The sequence below is a fragment of the Aquarana catesbeiana genome, linkage group LG07 (assembly GCF_042186555.1).
Source record: "Aquarana catesbeiana isolate 2022-GZ linkage group LG07, ASM4218655v1, whole genome shotgun sequence".
In the NCBI taxonomy this organism is placed as follows: domain Eukaryota; kingdom Metazoa; phylum Chordata; class Amphibia; order Anura; family Ranidae; genus Aquarana; species Aquarana catesbeiana.
Window position 1 is genome coordinate 227,942,417 of NC_133330.1, and position 21,603 is coordinate 227,964,019.

Below are 21,603 nucleotides of genomic sequence, written 5' to 3' on the forward strand. Positions count from 1 at the left end.
GTAAGCAAATACAGCCTGTGTAGGAACACTCACTCCTCTAGGTTGATATCCACCTATCAAGGTATTTTGATGTTTGCATAACTCTTCCAAAGAGCCAGCCTACTGATTGCATCAGGGCTGAGGACTCTTAAGGAGAGTTCTGAGGCAGGGTGCTGTGATGATTTTTTAGGAAGCTATTACAACACCCTGCTGGTCCCTCCCACCACTGTGATCTGACTGCATTGCACAGAGAAACACAGACACCTAATTTGTTAAATGTCTTTTCCTTAATTCAAATATTTCTGAATTAAAAGATTTGTTGAATTTCGTTCAAACAAATTGCACATATCTATAATTTAAATTTGTAATCTTGGAATGCCAAAGAGGACCCCTCAGTCTTATTTTTTTAAAGGTCTTTTTTTCTCTCTTTTATGCCTATTTACACAAAAAATTTCCCACTCAGGTTTAACCTTTATATTTGTACAAATTGAAATACACTGGCTAATGCCATTATTTAATATGTTCTTTAACCACTCCCATTTTTCCTCAGTGTTCAATGTTTTAGAATTTGATCCCACTTAATATCATATAGTATGAGTTATTTTAAAGCATTTTTAAGCAAACAATAATAAATCTTAAAGCAGAGTTCTACCCAAAAGTGAACTTCCGTTTATATGCTTCCTCCCCCCCTCCGGTGTCACAATCAGCACCTTTCAGGGGGGAAAGGGAAACAGGGACCCATTTATGACAGGTCCCTTACCCACTTCTGGTAGACGGCCGCTGCCTGATCTTCCAGAAGTTTGGTCCCTCTCCTCCTTCCCCCGCCGCCGGGCTATTTGGAAAGCATAGCACACTTCATGTATGCACAGTAGGGAACCAGGAGTGAAGCTGAAAGGCTTCACTGCCTGGTTACTATACCAGGAATGGCAGCGGCAGCACCCAGAAGTCGATCCGAAGGCTGGGGTGTCCACATCGCAGGCTCCCCAGACAGGTAAGTGCCCTAATATTAAAGTCAGCAGCTACAGTATTTGTAGCTGCTGACTTTTACATATTTTTTTTTGGCTGGACCTCCTCTTTATCATGTAAGGGTAAGCCCTGGTTCACACTGGTGTGGCTTTTAAATCGCTCTACTTCAGCGCAATTTCAAAGCCGCAGATCAGTGCGATTTGCTCCTCCAATTTCATTGCGACATTGTTTAACAAAAGTCTATGCAAGTCGCAATGAAATTGGTAAAAAGTAGTGCAGGAACCTTTTTCAGAGTCACTGCAACATGAGTTGGGCAATTTGAATAGTTCCATTGCCGACAATGGGGTGCGACTTGTCATGCAATTTGGAACTCACAAATTGCATGACAAATTGCACCGATGTGAACAGGGGAAAAAATACTATAAAGAGATGACATTGTGTGAGAATTCAATTGTTGTTTAATTTTATTGAAAGAGGTTTGTAAAGATCAGTTCAGGGAAAACAAATGGAGTGCAAATGAGTGGGGGTAGAAAGCATCAGCACTGGGTTTTACCAAATGTATATCAGGACTAATTTAATCAACTGTACATTGTGACATTACTTTAAAAGCCAGGAAGGTTGGATAAAACATGTAGGGTCAGATAACACATTCTGTATTCAATTAAAGTGCTTGTAAACCTAGTTACACCACTTGTGCCTATAGGTAAGCCTATAATAAGGCTTACCTGTAGGTACTGTAAATATTTCCTAAACCTGCATGGCGCATGTGCACTGAAGAAATGGCCTGCTCGTGCCATTTCTTCAGGGCTGGTGCCGTGACCTGCGGCTGCCATGCGCATGTGTGGGAGTGACGTCATCGCGGCTCCAGCCAATTACGGGGCCGGAGCCGCAAACCCAGAAATAACTCCGGGAGACATGGTGCTGGTCACAGCAGTGTGCGGGGACCACTGCAATAGCTTCGATCTAAGGTAAGTATTTCATAATGAGCTAGTATGTGACGCATACTAGCTCATTATGCCTTTGTTTTACAGGGTTTGTTTTTTTGGGGGGGCTTCAGTTTACAACCACTTTAAGTGCTGCATGTTCATGTGTAATTTTCTTGGAGACAGTTTACCTTTCCTTTAAAAACTTAAAGCTGAATTCTAGGAATTCAGGCACTTTGTAAAAAGTGTAGGCACACTATGAGTTGCATGACACCTCCTAATCTCTATTATTTACATTTGACAGGTTTATTGCTCTGCTGGAGAGACACTCTAGGGAACTGAGAAGAGCCAAACAAACACAGTAGCTATGCCTTCCCCTCCCCTCTGCTGTCCATTCACAGAAGCCTTTGTATTTTGTGAAAGTGTTCACATAATACCAAGGCATCTGTTATTGGGCAAGAGGAAGGGAGAGGTAGGCATAGCAGCTGCAGTGACAGTTCAAGATGCAGTGATAACTGTCCAGGAGTTCTATAAAGCTGTCAGATATAAATAATAGAGTTAAGCCCAGAAGGTGTACCTCACTGGATTTAACTTATATTGTCTCTTAATTTCTTTCACAAAGGAGCTGAATTCCTAGAATTCAGCTTGAAAAAACTAAGGTTTACATCCATAAAGTTTGACTTCAGCCACATGAGGCAGCAATACACCATACAACTGTATTAGATACACCATGGATTTTTTTTTGCGGAGCTGAAATTCTCATCCTCTTGTTGAAATAAATCTGTTAAATTCCAATTTTGGCTTGGCCTGTTGTCTCAGTCTTGGCTTCAAATCACAAAGACTTGATAAAGCGTATCTTTCATAATAACACAAGTCACCTCTTAAGATCCTTACAGCTCTTTAACATTTAATAGAATCATTGGTTGCAAGTCAGTCTTCTCATTTAAGTGGCACATCAGCCATGTACAAAAAAAGGTGATGCTCACTGCTGGAGTCATTTTCTAGCACACAACATTTTCTGACAGCTTTGAAAAGTTCAGTTCAGTTTCTGAAAGACTTACTGTGTAAAAGACATGCAGTTTGTGCCAGCATAGAGTCACCAATGTTGAGCTTAGCTTGGAATGACTGATCAGTTAATTTTGTAGAATTAAAGTACATCTGTTTATTTTTTGTTTCTCCATTATTTTGCTGTAACATATTCTGGTCAGATTGAATGTACATTTGTTGATAAAGTACAGCACATTTTCAAAATACTGTATATTTTTGGACAAACAAAGCAATGGTGAACTGTGTAGCCATGCCATAGTTTAACATTTCATATGCAGATTAAACCTGTTGATTTCCTGTTTTGCTTCCATTCACTCAAGGACAGGTACAACAGGAATGCAATCAGTACTCACACAGCACTTGCACCCTTTTCTATCTGGTCTACACCATATGCAGCAGGCTTAAATAAGCATTGACACACCGCAACTATGTAACAAAAAATATGCAGGAAAAGTACATATCAGTGCTACACATCTAAAAATAAAAAGGAAAAAACTGTGCTAAGGATAAAACACAATAAATCCAAATTACAAATGGATGGACCAATCCAAAAGCAGCAATTAAATGTGGGATATAACACAAAACGTAATGGGAAGGAGAAAAATTGCGCTAATTACAGTCTGTGTATCGAATTGCAGGGCATAAACATTTCCAATGGTTGCACAAGTGGTTAAAAAACTTCAAAGAAGGACACCCCAGTGATATATATACACAGATAAGTGTACTGCCACCTCATAGAAAACACGCTTACCATATAGCAAGCAAATTGGGCAGGTGGCTTTAACCCAGCCCAGGCCTTTGCTTTCCACAAATTCAGAGGAATACTGCTGATACATGCTGATATAGCTCTCAAACAGATACCATGAACTCCGTAGCTCCGTAGGAGATGATATAGCAATCGGCCCAAAAATAAAAAATAAAATAGACCATAGCGTGATACTGCATTAAATATGGAACACCCCAGTGATTTTTACCACAGACAAGTGCAACGCCACCTCACAGAGAGCACGCTTACCAGATAGCAAGCCAAATAGACGTGTGGCTTTAACCCAGCTCAGGCCTTTGCTCTGCAGAGGGTCCCAGAGATGATATATATAGGGTAATAAGGCTCTCAGGCGGATGCCATAGGCTCCATGGCTCCGTGAACAGTATATCAACAATTAGCCCAAAAAGAGATGAGGTAGACAATAGCGTGATACTGTCTCTATCCTGGTTTATTAAATCAATTAAAAAGTTGGACTTACATTTGTAAAGTCTTTAAAAACACACAGAAAAATGAAGCCGGCCAGCTACAATTCAAGCTCTCGTCCTTCTAAACGAGATGGCGTGGTGATGTCAGCATGTTACCTCCTCAGGATTTATCAGGATCTATTACACAGACCACAAAATAAACTGCTGGGCATTTTTTTCTTGTGCTCTACGAGGTAATGTCATAATGTGCTAGTATGCACCGCATACTAGCACATTATGTTAAACTTACTTTAAAACAAAGCTCTCCCAGCACCGAGCTGTCACTGCTGCAGGTGCTTCCATCTTCACCTGGTCTTTCTTCTGGGTTCCCAGATTCTGGCTGTGTAACTGGCCAGAGCCGCGATGACATTACTCGCATGCGTGTGGGAGCCACCGTTTACACCACAGGGCTCTGAAGGAATTGCCCAGTTGGCTGTTCCTTCAGAGCACATGCACCAGTGATGTCACTGGCTGCATGTACAGTAAATATCTCCTAAACGGTGCACATTTAGGAGTTATTTACACTACCTATAGGTAAGCCATATTGTAGGCAAAACTCAGAGATGGGAGTGTACGCCCACTTTATAGCTGAAGTTTATTATGTTTATAATTTGCCTTCCCTGCCCTCCATTAACATGCCAATTTTTATTTTTAAATAAAACCTTTCTGTTTTATGTTTTTTTTTGTTTTGTTTTTTCAAAAATGTCAGTCTTTTTTTGTGTATAGAGCAAAAAAACCAAAACACACAGTGGTGATCAAATACCAACGAAAGAAAGGTCTATTTGTGGGAAAGAAATTACATACATTTTATTTGGGTACAGTTTCGCATGACCGCACAATTGTCAGTTAAAATAATGCAGTGCCGTATCGCAAAAAAATGGTCCGGTCATGAATGGGGGTAAATCTTCCGGAGGTCAGATGGGTAATGTTAAAAAATCTAAAGTACTGCACTTGGGGGCTAAAAATACAAATGCAAGTTACTGACTAGGAGAAGTTTAAGGGGAATCCAGGAGAGCAAAAGATCTGGGGGTTCTAGTAGATCCCAGGCTCAGTAACAACATGCAATGCCAAGCTGCAGCAAGCAAAGATAGCAGACTATTAGTGTGCATTAAAAAGGTATTTACTCATGAATAAGACTATAATCCTAGCACTTTGCAAAATCCTGGTCCATCTTGATTTTGCTGTCCAGTTTTGGCTACCAGTGCTCAAGAAGGATGTGCTGGAACTGGAGAGAGTCCAGGGAAGGTCAACAAAGCTAATAAGGGAGCTGGAGGACCTCAGTTAGGAAGAATGGCTACAAACATTAAACCTATTATCTGTAGAAGAGATGCTTAAGAGGGGACATGATATACAAAAATCTTAATGGTGATTCTAGCATATGGACCATGCTATTCAGTTTCAGGTCATGGAACAGGACATGTTAACACTCAATGAAGTTGGACAAGTAGTTTAACCCTAAACTGCATAAAAAGTCCTTTACCGTCCGATCAATAAGGATGTGTAATTCCCTCCCACAGTGTGTGTCTGTGGGGAGTATCAAAAATTTCAAAAAACTCTTTGATGGGCATCTTAGCAAATGCAATATGCAGCTATTAGAAAACAGTATTAACATAAACAAACACCCACACAAGTTGAACTGGATGGACTGGTGTCTTTATTCAACCTTACAAACTATGTAACGCTTTCTTTTAGTGAAAACGTGTAATGTTTTTTCCAGCCTCCTTTTATCTGCTTAGCTGAGTTATCTTTAATAAATATAAACATGTGCCCAGCTAATTTAGTGTTGTTCTGCCACCTCATGAAAGTTCCCGCAATGTCATCAGGGGCTGGCTGTCTCATCCAGGTTCTTGCAATACCCTTTCCCATTTGCAGCGTTTGGAAGCTGATGCCTCCTGACATATGCTACTGCATATCGACAGTGACACCAGAAATAGGATGACATCATTCTCGCCTAAACAAGAATGAAGGTGGGAGTGGACTAAAGCGTGAATAAAAATTTAAAAAAGCCAGCTTTTTACATGGCATAGGGGCGGGGGTTTTAATAGTGCAAGTCTATTTAAAGTGGAATTACAGGCTTATAATAACTAATCTTAAAACTGCTCCCACCCCTCTTCTAACACAAAGTTTGATTGGGCTTTAATGCATGTCAAGCAATCCATACAGACACATATATGTGAAATGCATGAATAGTCCAATACCACTTTTCATACATTTTAAATTTTATAGTTGAAGCTAAATGCCTATTTATTGCTATGTTCCTGTGGTTTGTGACTGCATTTACTTCTTATGTGGTCTTGCAAAAATGATGAATGGGCATTTATGTCAGAGGCAGCAATCGGAGCAGTCATCTTCCTCCCTGCCAGCATTAATTGCAGGACTGTGACATAAAGCACCAGTGTGACTACATCACCAGCCTAAACAATGGAAGGCACAAAGTAGGAAGGGTGCAAACTAAGGAATGATTTAGCAAAATTAACAGTCTTCCTTTAACCACTTCAGCCCCGGAAAATTTGGCTGCTGAATGACCGGGGCATTTTTTGCGATTTGGCACTGTGTCGCTTTAACTGATATTTGCGCGGTCATGCGGCACTGCACCCAAACAAAATTGATGTCCTTTTTTCCCCACAAATAGAGCTTTCTTTTGGTGGCATTTGATTGCCTCTGCGGTTTTTATTTGTTGCGCTATAAACAAAAAAAGCGTGAACATTTTTTAAAAAAACACAATATTTTGTACTTTTTGCTTTAATAAATATCCCCATTTTTTTAAAAAAAAAGCTAATTTTTTTCTCAGTTTAGGCCGATATGTATTCTTCTACATATTTTTGGTAAAAAAAAGAATCGCAATAAGCGTATATTGATTGGTTTTCTCAAAAGTTATAGCGTCTATAAAATAGGGGACAGATTTATAGCATTTTTATTATTATTATTTTTTTATTAGTAATGGCGGCGATCTGTGATTTTTATCATGGCTGCGACATTATGGCCGAAACATCGGACAATATTGACACATTTTTGGGACCAGCGGCATTTATACAGCGATCAGTTCTATAAAAATGCATTGATTAAAAATTCAACTGGCAGTGAAGGGGTTAACACTAGGGGTGATAAAGGGGTTAACTGTGTTCCCTGGGAGGTGATTATAACTGAAGGGGGAGGGGACTGACTATAGAAAGTGACGGATCATTGTTCCTAGCTAATAGGAACACACAATCTGTCACTCCTCTTAGAACAGAACAGGGAAGTGAGTGTTTACACACACTCGTCCCTGTTCTGTGTCTCCTGCTCACAAACGCTCATGGCCGGCGGTCAGCGTGACCTTCGGCCATGAGCATCGGCACCCCCATGCCTGCTATCCCAACCACACAAGCCGACGTATAGCTACGACGGTTCGTGGGATCGTGTTGACCTGTAGCAGTAAAATGATGGCGGCTGGTCGGCAAGCGGTTAAACATGTTTCAGGCTGGGTTCACACCTATGCAAATTGGATGCGGGTTTCCCCGCATCCAAGTCACATGACAGGAGATTGTGACCAGCTCTCTATGGAGCTGGTTCACATATCTCCGTTGCAGAGCAGCTTTCACAGTAACTCTGTGCATCTTTGGCTCCATTTCAGGGCCAAATTCAGGCAAAAATTCGTCCCTGGATCGTCCCTGAAACAGAGAACAGGGACGCACCGGACCCCTGCTGCGAGCCTCAGTTGGAGGTGTGAATCCAGTCTCAAAAAGAGTTGTACTGCAAGGACAACAGATGAGAATTTGGGGGTTGAAGAGGAAGACAACTGGAGTTCATATCAAGATCACATTGTGGAATGTACAACTGACACTGAAAAAAAAAAACACTGTAAAAACATTAGATTTCTCATGCACATATACTTTAGAGGTAAGCAGTCAATGTAACTTTCATTCAAACGTGCTATGGTGAACAATCTTCCAGGTGTTTTAAATGGGAGTGATTGAGCCTCCACAACTTGATTTTTGTTTCATTTGCTGCTTTATAAATAGACCCCTAATGCAGGCCATAAATGGGTTGAATCCCAAACACATTTTCTTTAGAAAATCAGAAATTTCGTGCATTTTGTGATCTGATGGTGCCACCATTGATTTCAAAATTCGACCAACCAAGCCTTCACTTTTACCTCATGTTGCTACATAAAACAAAAATTCATGGTTGGGAAACCTTTTTTCTTTCCAGGTCACAGCTCATGCACATTTATTTTTCGATTATATTTCTCGCACGTTTCTCCCATCATTGATTAGATCATTGATGAAGATAAAAATTTCCAACGTGCCCGATTACTCAAATTCATGGCTGCACGAAAATGGGCCATTGCTGCAGCCCGCTAATGGTGCAAAATTCAAAAGAAAATTCTTAGTTACGATTTTCATAAGAAAATTATTTCGGAATTCAACCCATGTATGGCCTGCATAAGTCTGTTGGAGTTCTCAGATGGCTAACTGATGATCTTCACTACAAGCAATCACAGGGCTATGCTACCTCATTTTTATGCATGAAAACCACTAGGGGAAAAATCTGCACATCATTCAAATAACGATATATATATATATATATATATATATATATATATATATATATATATATATATATATATATATATATATTTATATTTATGTATTGTATTGTTAAGTAAGCCATGTAAAAAGTTTGAACTTTTCAAACACAATTTTTAGGATTCTTTTACAATAATGGGGATTAATTAAAACTGGAAAAAATTAAAATGAGTAAAAAATCATAGTTATTGCTATTGGCAGCCAATCATATTTGACATTTTATTTGATTGAAAACACAAATTAGGATTAATGCTTGGTGCATCAACTCCAATTTTATATTCATTTTTAATTTCTCCAGTTTGTATGCATCTGCTGCAAAAAATCTAAATGCATAAAAACTACACTGCATAGCAAGTTTGTCACACTAAGCCATGCTCAAAAAAAAAAAAAAAAAATAGTCTGTAATTCTTGTGATAATCAATCCTAGCATTGCCCATTATATACAGTACAATATACTTATATTTTCTACATTATTTCCCAGTGGAGGTGTTTGAATGTCTGCTGCCCATACATAAAGGGTTTACCTTATTTGCAATGCTTGTGATGAATGACTTGATATCCAGGTTGGTTGGGCAGCTCTTTTGACAAGGAGCATCTGCACATTTCAGACATCTGAAAGATAAGAGGCAGTGATAAATCATATGTGTTATGAAGCATTGTCTTTTACAGCGAAAGTATGAAGCCATCAAAGCTGAGAGGTTGTGAACTCAACAACTGAATTACATGAAGCAAATTAGATTGTAAATAAGGATCAATAATAGCCATCACATCCCCAGGGACAACTAAATCTTATAAAATAGCAATATTTGCTAAAAAAAAAATGTATAATGTCATCATGCTGAGAGGAAATTTTTCTGTAAACAAATGCAGAACATGACACCATTCTTTATTCCTCTGGAGGGGGTCTAAAAGGGTCAATTATTCCAAAAGTAATATTTCAGTCAAAAATGCATTCTAATTGGCTAACTTATCTTCTGGTTTCTTATATCTCTTGGAGATTTTAATGCTGAGACCTCCCGGCAATAGTTACTAGCACTAGAGTGGGTATTCCCTCTCCTTCTTTGGCATTGTTCAATTTATAAAATAAAAATCCAACGGAAGGAGTGTATTGCCTGCCTCCAGTGTACAAATCTAGAAGCTCAGAGATTTCAACACTGTAGTGTTTTAGAGATACAATCAAAAATAAACGTTCTACCTGGATAAAAAATAATATAAAAAAATTTAACAATGTATGGAGAAACTGAGACACTCAGCACTCTCACATGCAGAGTTCATAGACCTGACTCCAGCAACTACTAGTCTACAAAGGACTTTCCTTCACTCCCCACAACTGAATAGAGTGGCAGATGGCGCTAAAGGACGGTAAATATATGCTGCTAAAAAGCACTAAGGTAAAGCAAACCTACTGCATTTACTTGTGTGGAGAAAGCACAGGTACACTTTAACTGCTTTGCTAAAAAAAAGCCTGTTTATTTAACCACTTGCCTACTGGGCACTTAAACCCCCTTCCTGCACAGGCCAATTTTCAGCTTTCAGCGCTGTCACATTTTGAATGACATGTTACACTGTACCCAAATGAAAGTTTTATCAGTTTTTTTAACACATATAGAGCTTTCTTCTGGTGATATTTAATCATTACTGGTATTTAAATTTTTTGCTAAACAAACAAAAAAGACCAGAAAAAATAGCCGATTACCAGCTCTGTGTACATCACATGATCAGCTGTCATTGGCTGACAGCTGATCACTTGGGAAGGGGTCGGGATCAGCCCCTTACTCCGATCTGCTGATCACAGGGAGCGCAGGCAGCTCATGCATGGGAGGACGTACATGAACACCCTCCATGCAATTAAGGCCTGTGCTGTTGCCGTATTTTTGCTATAGCACAGGCACGAAGGGGTTAAATGTCATTAAACCCAGACTATGAAAAACTCTAATTGCATGCTATATTATAGAGTGTTTATACTCAAAGCCACTAAAGTAATCCTTTTGTGTAGAGTGAAATTTACCTGCTTGATCCAGCCTTGAGCTGCCCCTACTATCTTCTCTGTGTCCCGGCTGCTGCCAGAGATTGAGTAAACCAGCTTTTGTCACCTACGGTTTCAGTTGCCTTCTAATCTCTTCATTTCCCCCTTTTTCTTATTTGTGCAGCCCACATAAGTAAAGAGTCACACATGTGGGTGTATACACAGTGGTAAATGACACCCCGCTCTTTCCCTTGTCCTCCATGACCTTCTATTGCTAAATGCTATGGGGGTGAGATATAGTTTCTTGATTGATAACATTCACTAAGAAGCTCACAAAGCAGCTAAGTTTTAATATAAATAAGTATTAAAATATCTAATACAATTGCCAATACCTGAAGTATTGGTTGCAGATGCCGTCTGAACAAAATGAAAGCAGGGGTCAATCATCAACTAACACCATATTATTGCACAAAAAAATACACATTTGATATTCAAAAAAGGTTTTTGTGGAACTGCAAAACAGTTTTTGATATTTATAATTTAATTTGAATTGCTCTTCTGAAACTTGATTTTTTTTAGTCATGTGCCTGGCACAGTACCGACCAGGGTTGTGCAGGCAAAGACACATACTGTATAGAACATACATCAACAGAGTAATAGAAGCCCCTCCCAAAGATCTTTCCCTGCAGATGCCAAAGAACAGAGAAAGATCATGTGACCAACCACATAACAGCTCTGAAGGAATAAGGTACTTAGGATTTAAAAAAATACAGTGGCATGATATATATATATGATTTATGTGAATAAACTATGGCAATGAATACTTCTTTGCTTAATATCACTTTAAGAGCAGGGAAGAGCTGAACTGCCCTTGGTTCAGTTCAAGCAGGGTTCAGTGAACTGCAAAGAAATTTGGATGCCAAACCCAAAACCTATTTAAATCAATAGGGGCCATATTTGTCAAATTTTCTGAGCTAAGAGGCAAAAGGTTGTCAAATAGTATGGGGGTAGGAACTACCCTGGACAATATGTACCAGTGCAAAAATACATTTTAAATAAATTCAATGGGGCTGGGAGCAATAACTTTTTAAAACACTGATATTTACTAAGGAAAATGGTTGTAGGTTGCAGCAAATTACATTTCTCATCTGGCTTCTATAAAAAAAAAAAAAAAAAAAAAAAAAAAAAGCGCATCCTACAGCAAGAATAAAAGAAAACATTACATGGAGTCCCCTCAAAATGTATACCAGACCCTTTGATTCTGGTATGGACTTTAAGGGGGATCCTCATGCAAAAACAAAAAACCTGAGGTCCCCCTAAAAATCAATACCAGGCCCTTAATCTGAGCATCCAGTCTGCCTGGCCAGGAAAGGTTGGTACAAGCATGCCCCCCCCCCCAAACTATACAATGCCACATGTTCTCAAAATGGGTGGTCACCCCTGGCAAAGTACATTGTCCCTATGTAGATGAAGACAAGGGCCTCTTTCCCACAACCCTAGCCCAGTGGTCTTAAGGGTCTGCAGGTGGGAGGATTATCAGAAAAGCGGGCCCCCAGTTATTGGTCCCTCTATATAAATGGGTAAGGGGTATATAGTATACTATATTATACCTACTATATACCTACTCATTCAAAAAAGGACTGTAACCTAGGAATAAACACACCCAGAGGTTTGACACGTTGTTTAATAACCACCTCAATGTCAGATACTTTTAACCATACCAGCCCAGGCCAATTTTCAGATTTTAGTCATTTGTCATTTTGAATGACAATTACTCATCATGCAACTCCGTACTAAAATGACATTTTTATGTTTTTTTTAAGACAGAGATTTATTTTGTTGATTTTTAATCACCACTGGGTTTTTTATTTTTTGCTAAATAAACGAAAAAAGATCAATCATGTTTGGAAAAAAAAATAGTATTTTTCTTTCTGTTATAACATTTTGAAAATAAGTAATTTTTCTTCTTCACTGATGAGTCTGCATTTATGGGCACTGATAAGCCACACTGATGAGGTGGCACTGAAAAGCACTGATGGGGCTTCACTGATAATCAGGGCACTGATAAGGCTGCACTGATCAGGGCACTTTGTGTCAGTGTAAATGCCTTGTGCCTTCACAGATCGGCTCTCCTTTCATCACATGCTTTTTCCGTGATTGCCCCCTTACCCCAAACTGTGATCCGCTGTATCCAAGGCACACTGTGCACACAGAGCGCACCTGATGCGTTGCCCAGGAGGGCACACAGTGGGGACATCCTCCCAAAACTAGAGAGCTGTGCAGCTAGGGATGCAGTGGCTGTTGCTGCTTCCTTAGGAACTATTGACAGTGGGAAGCTATCATATATAGAAGTGGTATAAATATTGCTTCTATATATAATGCTCAGCTCCTGCTGAAGAGGTTGTCAAGCAGCAAATGTCCAGGCATTCAGACAAATGGTTAAACAGCCAAAGTTCAATACAAATCTAGGTTGAACCAAACCATTGGTGGTTCATCCCTATTGAAGCTGAACTTTAGAATACACAGCTAAGTGAATCAGAAGAGTGGCTCATGCCCCTTATTTTCCTGCTCTACATTTTACATTGTCAATTAGAAAGAAGCTAATGGGGTGCTGTTTCTTTACAAAGCTTAGAATACCCTGCAAACCCAATGTAAAAGTGGCACTTTTCATTAAATGTGTATCTTTTCAGGAATGGAAATATAATAAAAAATATGCAATGGAAAAGCACTGACAATAATACTTTTGATAGTAGTTTCATCATATAGAACATTTAGCTCATATGGAAAAAAAAACAACATCGACATGTGTGGTACTATGAAAGAACTCATTGCTACCATCATTTAAGTCTGCTTAGCTATTTTTTTTATTTACTTTGACAACAATTATCAAGCAGCTCATTCCCCAAAGCAGTGTCTAGGGACAGGAAACAGCTAGGAAGATGTATCTATTTTGGGATAGAAATTAGACTACTGCCAAAAAATCTCTACCAAGCTAGTAATAATGTAGTGAAAACTGGACGTTTTGCTTAGCATTATTTATTTCTAGTAAGAAATCATAGCACTGCTGAAATTACTTGAGAGATAAAGAGAGAAAGAGGAAACAAACACTTGCAGCTGTAAGTGTTGAACCTCCCCTTGATGCACAGTGCACTTGCAGAATCAGAATGTATACTTAGAATGGGGTTACCTGCACTTAGATACTGGATGTTTATTTGCTTTTATAATATACTCTATCAAATAGACATCTCTTTCTTACATGGCTCAGCTTTCACAAGGTCCTTAATCACTGCTAAAGCTTCCAAAGATTTTAAAGAAAAGTACTTTATGTTCAATGATAGAATGTACAATATATGCATACAATGGCAAAGACACAAGGCCTTCTGATTGCAGCAGGTCCATTCACCAAATGATGCCACAACCCCTGCAACACAGAAGTCCCTTTTGATTTAAAGTGCCTCCCACCTACAAATGTAGCGTGAACCCCTGTTGTTCAAGACAATCTGTAGCCACCAGGTACATTTGTATTTAGATTTCTGATGGTCAGTTATGTTGTTAAATGTGTTTATCTGTGAATTTAAAGGATTTGTATTTATAATCACTTGTAGTTTTCTCTGTTGACAAGGTGCCCATGTACGTCAGCAGAGGAATATCTCTGGCCACTTTGTGCTGAAGCCCCTGCAGATAAAACAAGTGTAGCCTGTTCTACACTTGTTGGTTGGCTGATCTCTGATCCACAACAACATTACATTTAGACCCCTTTCAAACTGGAGCCGTTTTTCAGGAGCTAAAAATAGCGCCTGTAAAGCACCTGAAAAATGCCTCATCTGCAGTCCCAGTATGAAAGCCCGAGTGCTTTCACACTGGGGCACTGCGCTGGCAGGACGTTAAAAAAAGTCCTGCAAGCAGCGTCTTTGGGGCGGTGGAGAAGCGGTGTATACACTTCTCCTCCACCGCTCCTGCCCATTGAAATTATTGGGCACCGCTGACAGCAGTGCTACAGGGCGCTATTAACCCTTTCTGCTGCCTCTAGAGGGGGTTAAAAGAATCTCTCAAAAGCTATTTTTTTTTTTAGTTGCAGGTGCAGTGTAATCATATCAAGATTGATTTTCCAGTGAAACAAACATTCTTTAGCAGTGTCACTGCCTTGCTTTAGACAGCGACCATCGAAAAATTTGGTTTAAATCTTGTATTGCTGGACTAGCAATTTTACTGGCTGAAAATACATTTTAAACACTGTCATAGAGAAACATGCTTGCCAAATTATAGTTGTGACACATTGCTAGCGGTACTTTATATAGGAATAAAAATACTCATAATAAATACAAAGTCAAAGAACATAAGCTACAAATCTATTGTATACAGGCCTTCAAGACTGAATGCTCCAGAACTTCTACTTGCCAGATAAATTTCATTCTCTGAAGTGTCTTGGTCAATTCTGCATTCATACAGTAGGTGTGAAGTGACAATACATTAGAGATTGCAGCGGGAAGCCAAATCATCCAAGCACCTCTCATACCATTTGACAGTTGCATTTAAATGAACTGTATTTGCTTACGGAGTCATTTTGCTGCTATTGGCATAGGAGACTAACAAAGATAATACCGCTGAAATTATACAATAGTTCATACCTGTGATTACTTTGCATTCTATTCAAGTTCTGCAATGTATTTAACAGTGCCTAGTAAATCTATTATTGGTTTAAATTAAAGGGAGTCTTTCATGAGAAATACATAGTGTGTGATTGCTGTATTGCACCTAAAGTAATTATGTATTTTAAAGGCCAAGGTCACCTTTTTTTCTAAATTGCAGCCTCCTTGTGTACCAATAAACCAAAAATGTATCTCTGTTGCAGAAAAGAAAAATATTTCTCTGTCTTTTAGGACACAGCCCTTAGTCTCCTATACAAAACTCATCCATTAACCATTCTGAAGAAGTATATTCCTGGAAGCCTGCAATATTCACCATCCAAAGCTGCACTAAGGGGGGGGGGATAAGTAAAACTAGGGGTGGGGAAATACCCTGATTGGATTGGCAGCTGCAGTAGCCAGCTACACACATGTACTGTGTGGGGAGGAGGAGATCCCTTAAGTGCCCTTCCAGCAGTAACCTCAACTCTGCTGACCACTGTCCTCTGCACTGCTGATCCCTATCTTCTGTCCTGTTGACCCCTGTCCTCTGCCATGCTAACCCCTGAACATTGCCTTGATAACCCACTGTACATTGCCCTGCATACTAATGGCCTCTGTACACAGCCCTACAAACTGCCGACCCTATCCTGTGCCCTGCTGATTCCCTGTACACTTCCCTGATGACCTCACATCCTCTGCCTCACTGATTTTTTTTGCTGCATTCCCAAATCAGACATCCTAGATCCAGTTAAATAGTGAAACAAATCAGCGCAACATCCCTTAATAAAAGGACAGAGAAGCCTCTTAAAGAAGAAGATACAGGTCTGTGAGAGCCAGAAATCTTGCTTGATTGTAGGTGAACAAATACTAATATTCCGCCATAATTTGCAGAAAAAATTCTTTCAGAGATCAGACAATGTGATTGTCTGGATTTGTTTCCACATTTTATCTCTCATAGTTGAGGTATACCTATGATGACAATTACAGGCCTCTCTCATCTTTTTAAGTGGGAGAACTTGCACAATTGGTGGCTGACTAAATACTTTTTTGCCCCACTGTATAAATATACAAAAAAAAAATAACAGCACGCAAGTGAAATGCCACTTAATATGTAATGAAGTATACCATATAACATAAATGTTAAATGTCCGCTTATATCTGGAATCACACAGTTGAACTTGTGTTCACAAAGCACCTTAAATTTTAAACAAAATATGAGAGATTGTGTCACCGGCGCACAAAAAAATTAGATATAATAATACAAATTGATCTGCTACAGGTAAAATGTCCTATACCATAGATTTAGTAAAAAATGTATTCAAATAATGTAACTGCGCTAATCCAAACAAGTGCTAATACAATGTTACCACTAATACGGTGTTTATACCTTATATACCAACCTTACTCTTTAAATCTATAAAGTGCAACGTGAAAATAAAGTGGCGAATATCATAAAGAACCGGCACTAAGTCTATCCAGCGTTTTGTTTTGGGGATCTACTATATTGCTTTGTTCCTCAATCCCGACGTGCACTCCAAGCCTCGTTTTGGTTCAGGTTCATGACAGGCGGACGTCACTTCCTGTCACGAACCCAAACCAAAACGAGAGTGCCCATTTTAGAAGGTAGTGGTGGCACATGAAGCGGTGAAAAGTTACTGAAAAGCACGGATGAAAATCGAAGTATATGAGCACATTGAATATATATGACAAATGGCAATGGACTTTGGGGATTAAAATCATATGCTTATGGTTTAAGTTGTGATAGATTGCATTTTATGATATTTGGCACTTTATTGTCAGGTTGCACTTTATAGATTTAAAGAGTAAGGTTGGTATATAAGGTATAAACACAGTACAAACAAAATAAAACAAGTTTTACAAAAGTCCTATAATGATGTGAAAAACTACTTTGGACTACTGTGACAATTTTTCTATCTTCACAGTGCTCCTGGTGACCCACCACCAAGTAGTGAAGTGCTCGCTCACCTCAAATATCTGACCCCACCACAGAGTCAAACATGACTTTGACATATTCCTTCTATGGGGAATGCAGCAAGATCCTATCTCCTTATCTTCCCATGCAGGGGTATACCTGCCACCTTTCCCTCTTCACTCCTTAGACATCAGCATGTAACATTGTCTAACAAAACAAAAAGCACCATAGTGCTCTCTGTATTCTCACATTTATTGAAGATAAACTGGATTAAAAACACATACAAGAGATTTTAGGATAACAGGCATGTAAAATCCTTAACCTCACCATTCTGACACCGGTGATTGCTGTGTGACATCACGGGCTCTGGATCCTCCCACCTATATGCATTACGCCCTCTGATTGGGCTTCCTACTGAGCGAGTTATTCACATACCTTATTTATCAGCATATAACACGCACAGGCGTTTAACATGCACCTTCATTTTAGGAGGGAAGTTTCAGGAAAAAAACTTACATTTTAAATAAAGAATTTTGAAGCAAAATAAAAATCAGTGCCCATCAATGCAGCCTCACCATTGCCCATCTGCAGCCTGATCAATGTCCATCTGCAGTCTCACAATTGCCCATCAATGCAGCCTGATCAATGCCCATCTACAGCCTCAAAATTGCCCTAGAATGCATCTTGATCTATGCCCATCTGCAGCCTCACCATTGCCATGAATGCAGCCTGATCAATGCCCATCTGCAGCCTCAAATCAGATTACTGCTGCATTAGAGGGGACAGGGAGGGGGGTGGGATGAGTACCATCAGATTACATACAGCGAGAATCTCCTGTTTAATTAGCGGCCTCTTTAATACAAAGTCCCGCCTCCTGGACCGGCTTCTATGATAGACAGAACACTGGTCCAATGCCGGCCCAGAAGATGGGACTTCCTATTACAGAGGCCGCTGAGTAAACAGGAGATTCTCGCTGTATGTAATCTGACGGCGCTTGTCCCGCCCCCCTCACAGTTCCCTCCTAGGCAGCCCAAATTGCAGTATCGGCATATAACTTGCACTCACTATTTGCACCTAATTTTCAGATTGAAAAGGTGTGTGTTATAATAAATACAGTATTTGCGGTGTTGTACCAATTTGATAAATGTTTTCGGTATATTTTTAAAACGGTTGCGCTGCCCATATCTGTATATATTTTTTAACCGCTTCCCAACCGCCTCACGCCGATATATGTCGGCAGAAGGGCACGTACAGGCAGAATCACGTACCTGTATGTTGCTGTTTAAGAGGCAGCTTGCGGGCATGCCTGCCGGGAGCTTCGTGGGTGCGATCGCGGGTCGGGATACCCACGATCGTCTCATGGAGAGGAAGAATAGGAAATGGTAATGTAAACAAGCATTTCCCCATTCTGCCTAGTGACACTGTCACTGATCACAGCTCCCTGTAATCGGTAGCGATGATCAGTGTTGTGTCACATTTAACCCCTCCCCCCCACAGTTAGAATCACTCCCTAGGGCACACTTAACCCCTACAGTGCCACCTATGGGTAACCCCTTCACTGCCAGTCACATTTACACAGAAATCAATGCATTTTTAATTGCACTGATCACTATATAAATGTGAATGGTCCCAAAATCGCGCCAAAAGTGTCCGATCTGTCCTCCATAATGTTGCAGTCATGATAAAAATCGCTGATCACTGCCATTACTAATAAAATAAATTATTAATAAAAATGCCATAAAACTATCCCCTATTTGGTAAACGCTATAACTTTTGCGCAAACCAATCAATAAACGCTTATTGCGATTTTTTTTTACCAAAAATATGTAGAAGAATACGTATCGGCCTAAACGGAGGGAAAAATGACCAGTTACACTTACCGGTAACGGTGTTTCTGGGAAGTCTTCCAGGACGGCACCCTGAGAGATGACTGGTCCTCCTGACAGGAAACACAATCAAGAAAGAGGTTAAAAACCCCGCCCCTCCCTGCACTCCTCAGTTGTGCAAAAGTATTGACCCACACCAGTGCATGAAAGTGAAACAAAAACACCTCCAATGTACCACTATATAAAAATACAAACCGGGTGGGAAGTAGGCCTGCCGTCCTGGAAGACTTCCCAGAAACACCGTTACCGGTAAGTGTAACTGGTCATTTTCTCAAGTCATCTTCCAGGACGGCACCCTGAGAGAAGAGCAAGTAGCTCAGGCCTACCTTAGGGCGGGACAACCGCTTGCAGGACCTTCCTGCCGAAGGCCAGGTCCTGGGGTGACAACAGTTCCACTCTGTAATGTTTCAGGAACGTGTTCTGGCTTGACCACGTTGCTGCCTTACAAATTTGATCTACCGATGCTCCGGCTCTTTCTGCCCAAGAGGTTGCCAGAGACTTTGTAGAGTGAGCTTTCAGATTAGTTGGAGCCGTCTGACCTGAATGCTCATAAGCTATGGTAATAGCCTGTCTAATCCATCCAGCAATGGTCGTTCTAGAGGCCTGTTCGCCTCTTCGAACTCCACAAAAATTGACCAACAGATGCTGAGTTTTCCTAAACTCTCTAACTTTTTCTAGGTAAAGTAACAGACATCTCCTGACATCTAACGTATGGAAGGCCCTTTCCCTCTCATTCTGTGGATTGAGACAGAAGGAGGGTAAAATAATCTCTTGAGACCTATGGAAGCGTGAAGCCACCTTGGGAAGGTACAAAGGGTCCTGCCTGAGAATAATTCTGTCTTCTAACAGGCGGAAAAAGGGCTCCTTCATAGAAAGAGCATGCAAATCACTTACCCTTCTGGCTGTAGTAACAGCCAGAAGGAAGGCGGTTTTAAAAGAAATCAGTCTAACTGAAGATTGAGCCAACGGCTCAAAAGGTGCCCTGGTCAGGGCTTCCAAGACTAAAGATAAATCCCATGGTGGAAATTCCTTCATTTGCACCGGGGAAAGTCTCTCTCTAGCCGACAAGAACCTCTTAATTAAAGGATCTAGAGCTAGTTTAACATCCAAAAAACTAGACAAAGCCGCCACCTGAACCTTCAGAGTCTTGGTGGCTAAACCTCGGTCTACTCCCTCTTGTAGGAAGTCCAAAATAACTGGAATTTCTTTCTGGGGAACTTTCCTCGCTTCACACCAACGGGAGAAAGCCCCCAGACTCTAGCATAAATGCGCCTTGTTACCGGCTTTCTACTCAGTAACAGGGTGTCAATCACTCTCTCTGAACACCCCTTGTTGCGCAGGCTCTCCCTTTCAACAGCCAGGCTGTCAACCTGAAGAAACCGGGGTTCGAATGATAAAGAGGGCCTTGAAGCAGAAGATCCTGACGTTCTGGAAGCTGAACCGGAGGTAAAACAGCCCAGTTCTGCAACGTGGGAAACCAGGAACTTTTGGGCCACCGGGGGGCAATTAAGATCAAATTGCCCCTGGCCCGACTCAGTCTTTGAAGGATTCTTGGAATCAGAGCTAAGGGAGGAAAAACATAAGCCAGACTGAAATCCCACTCCTGAGCTAATGCGTCCACCCCCTCGGACCCCCGTTCCCTGCAGAGGGAAAAGTATCTCTTGACTCTCCTGTTTTCCCTGCAGGCAAAGAGATCTATCTCCGGTGTACCTAGCTGTTGACAGACCATGGAGAAAACTTCGGGGTTCAGCTCCCATTCTCCCTGTTGTACTGTCTGACGACTGAGGAAATCTGCCTTCATGTTGAAAACTCCCCTTATGTGCACCGCGGAAATGGACGGTATCCTTCGCTCCGCCCATTCTAGAATCTCCTGTGTCAAGTTCATTAGGGAGAGCGACCGTGTACCCCCCTGACGGTTTAGAAAGGCCACTGTCGTGGAATTGTCGGAGAGGATCTGAACTTCTCTCCCCTTGATCTTGCTCTCGAAGGCTATTAGAGCCTCCCTGACAGCCAACAATTCCCGGAAATTGGAAGACACAGTTCTCTGTCGTGTATCCCACACACCCTGAGCTTGTAGTTCTTCTAGATGGGCCCCCCATCCCCACGAGCTCGCATCGGTCGTTATTCTGACCGGCTGGAGCTGGGACCAAAGATGACCTGCCCCCAACCTTTGGGGGTTGAGCCAAAGTAAGGAATTTCTTATTTCCTGAGGGATGGCCAGCAGAGTATCCAGGGATTCCTTTTTTCCATCCCATGAGGATAGAAGGAAGTTTTGCAGGGGTCTTGAGTGGAGCTGGGCCCAAGGTACTGCCGGGATACATGAAGTCATGAGACCTAGAATCCTCATGATCAGTCTTCTGGACACTACCTTCTGGTGTCGGACTGAAGACACTGAAGCCATCAGTGCTTCTATTTTCTCCTGCGGGAGGATCCGTTTCTGCCTTACCGAGTCCACCCACAGGCCCAGGTAGAGCTTG

The 21,603-nt window shown here is 40.8% G+C and overlaps 1 protein-coding gene across 4 annotated transcripts in view; it reads right to left on the reverse strand.

Annotated features, from left to right (window-relative positions):
• DPYD (dihydropyrimidine dehydrogenase) overlaps window positions 1-21,603 on the reverse strand; it is a 2,813,802-nt gene that overhangs the window by 2,005,190 nt on the left and 787,009 nt on the right. For all 4 annotated transcript variants that reach the window (XM_073593091.1, XM_073593089.1, XM_073593090.1 and 1 more), the window contains one exon: window positions 9,238-9,325. In XM_073593091.1, the coding sequence (XP_073449192.1) occupies window positions 9,238-9,325 (88 nt within the window). The remainder of the gene's footprint in view (window positions 1-9,237; window positions 9,326-21,603) is intronic.